General features: G+C 42.0%; 1 protein-coding gene across 1 annotated transcript; it reads right to left on the bottom strand.

Annotated features, from left to right (window-relative positions):
* Positions 1–1,710: 1,710 nt before the first annotated feature.
* Positions 1,711–2,649, bottom strand: LOC116646236 (olfactory receptor 481). Its single transcript, XM_032426828.1, has one exon. The coding sequence runs from the start codon at positions 2,647–2,649 to the stop codon at positions 1,711–1,713; it is 939 nt and encodes a 312-aa protein (XP_032282719.1).
* Positions 2,650–3,047: the final 398 nt, after the last annotated feature.

Raw genomic sequence — 3,047 nt, forward strand, 5'->3', positions numbered from 1 at the left:
GGAGGCCAAGAGTCCAAGATCAAGGTGTCAGCAGGCTCGGTTCCTTCCGAGGGCTGTGAGATCTGTTCTAGCTCTCTCACTTAGTTTTTGATGATTTGTGGGCCATCTTTGGAGTTTCTTGGCTTGTAGAAGCATAACCCATTTCTCTGTATTTTCACATGAGGTCCTCCCTGTGTGTTGTCTGTATGCAAATTCTCCTTTGTTTTCTTTTAAATAAGGACACCAGTCATAGTGGATTAGAAGCCCATCCTACTCCAATATGACTTTATCCTAACTAATTACATCTGTAACATCTCTATCTATTCCCAGATAAGGTCACATTCTGAGATACTGGTGGTTAGGACTACAACATACGAATTTTTGAGGGACACAATTCAACCCAGAAGAGCAATCGCAACCTTTCCCCTTCCCCGTTTCTCTTGGGAGCGAGCTTGCCCTCAGTGCTCTGGGCTACTCTTGGCCATGCTGTAAACAGATGGGGAAAGACCCAGTCTCACTGGGGAGACCTGAGTGTTTCCAGTACTGCCAGGGACAGAGAGGGAGAGTGTCACGTTCTGGGATTCAGAACACCTCCTGCCTTCTCTTTTTGCCATTTCCTCAGTTGATTTAGAATTTGGGAGGGAAAAAATAGGTGCCAATGTGTATTCTCTCCAATAAAAGAGGTAACAGTGCCACACCACACCACTTACATCTGGGTGATTGGATTACTGAATCCCTTAGAGTGGAAATACAAAGGAAAAATCTCTGCATGGACTTACCATAATCAACTGGAGAGTCTTTAAGTGCCTAGAAAGGAGAGACTTAGATAAGGAAGCGTCAGTATGCAACCTGTCTTCCATCTGACAGAAGGAACGGGGTGGAGGGAGGCAGACTATTTGATGGGTATGCAGTGATAGTCACCCCAAATCTCTTGCAAGTACAAGGCCTTACAAAGAGGTGCCACTTATTGAGAAAGGACCAGAGGAGAAGGAATAGTTTTGTGAGAAGTATGATAAATTCAAGTCAGGATGCCCTGAGTTTGAGAGTCTTGGGGGAAAGGCCAGTGGAGAAGTTCATCTGTGCTCCAAGGAAGGGTGTGTAGGGATTCTGTTACCACACAGGTGGCAGCTGAACTCAGGGGAGGAGATAAGGTCACCCAAGGGGATCGTGGGTGTTATCTGGGTTGGCTCTCTTAAAGGCCACACAGAGGAATCATGATCTTTGCTCTGGCTTAAATAAAGTGAAAATAGAAGCTTTTTGGAGACACTAACATCAATGCTTCCAAAAGGTTAAATATCCATTGACAAAGGCAGGGCAGTACCTTTAAAGGAAGTGACCTGAACAGCCTGACTTGTCAATATTACCATTTATTACACATCTGCTGGGAACAAGTTTTTTTTCCAAAATGTTATTTAATAAGATGGAATTCAATTAAGTTTGATCTTTGATGGAAATAGCTTTCTTTATTTAAATAGGACTCACAGCTGATGAATGGAACTATTTTGCAAAGGTATTCTTACCTTGAAAAGTTAATATTTAATTTGAATGAAGCAGATTTCCATGTTAATGATATATTTCACTTTCTATATGGAAGTAAACATTGGCTTTTTATATATATGAGTTCTTCACTATCAAAGTGATAAAGTTAATGATAAATATCATCAAAGTATACAGCACAAATGTTTCCTCAAATCATTGGTTTGTTATTTATGGATTCATATCTGATGTAATTCAGGAGAACCAATGTGTTTTAGCCATTAGTCTTCTCATGGCCTCTTTCACCTCCTTGTTCCTCAGGCTGTAGATGAGGGGGTTCAACATGGGGACCACCACTGTATAGATCACTGATGCCACTTTGACCTGATCAGCTGAATCACTCGACTTGGGCATCACATAAACAAACAAAACTGTCCCATAAAACAAAGTGACTGCAGTGAGGTGGGAAGTGCAGGTAGAGAAGGCCTTCTTCCTCCCCTCAGTAGAGCGCATATTCAGGATTGAGTGGAGGATGTAACTGTAGGACACAATTATGGTAAACAGTGTGCTTATGAGGACAGTTGCAGAAGAGATGGCGGGAGATATTTCAGCAATATAAATATGGCCGCAAGAAAGCTTCAAGAGTGGAAAGAGGTCACAGAAAAAATGGTTGATTTTATTTGGTCCACAGAAGGATAGATTCATCAAACAGCCCGTAAATGATGAAGCATTCATGAATCCACCCAGGTAGGAAGCCCCCAATAGGAGGAAGCAGACCACTGGGGACATCTGGGTGGAGTAGAGCAAGGGAGAGCAGATGGCCACATAGCGATCATAGGCCATGGTAGCCAGCAGGAAGCACTCTGTAGTCCCAAAGGTGACATCAGAGCCAAGCTGGGCTATACAGCCAGTGACAGGGATGGTCGTTCTCTCTCTTGAGAAACTCATGAGCATGACTGGCGTGACTGACGTGGAATACCCGATGTCCACAAAGGCCAAATGGCTGAGGAAAAGGTACATTGGGGTGTGAAGCTGTGGGCTGCTTCGGATTAAGATGATTATACTGATATTTCCCACTATGGTAACTATATAAACTCCCAGGAAAATCACAAAGAAGATGGCACATAGTGTGGGGTTATCTGTTAATCCCAGAATAATGAACTCTGTCACTGTTGTATGGTTTTCAGTCTCCATCTTTCCATTTAATGGTGCCTATTGAAATCAGAATCAGAGGCAGTTACACTGGTTGAAATTACCCCACATTTAATGTAGATATCTAAACAGAACCGTACAATTACAATTTTTAAATGGTAACTCTGCCTCACTCATAGAGTACTTTGTGCACATGAATTTTTTCAAATTCCATGAAAATATTAAAATTGAAGACTCAGTGATCTTATAATTCAGCTATTTTACTCCTATTTGTATACCATAGAGCAAGTCTTCCCCATGTGTACCAGAAATACATAAAAGGGTATTACATCAATACTGATTGTAGTAACATAAACTGTAAATCACCGAAATGATCATGGAAAGGCCAGCTCTTGATTTTCCACCCCCATCCCAAATGTGCCTCTGCCCCAGTATTCTCT

Source organism: Phoca vitulina, unplaced genomic scaffold (assembly GCF_004348235.1).
Source record: "Phoca vitulina isolate PV1807 unplaced genomic scaffold, GSC_HSeal_1.0 scaffold36, whole genome shotgun sequence".
In the NCBI taxonomy this organism is placed as follows: domain Eukaryota; kingdom Metazoa; phylum Chordata; class Mammalia; order Carnivora; family Phocidae; genus Phoca; species Phoca vitulina.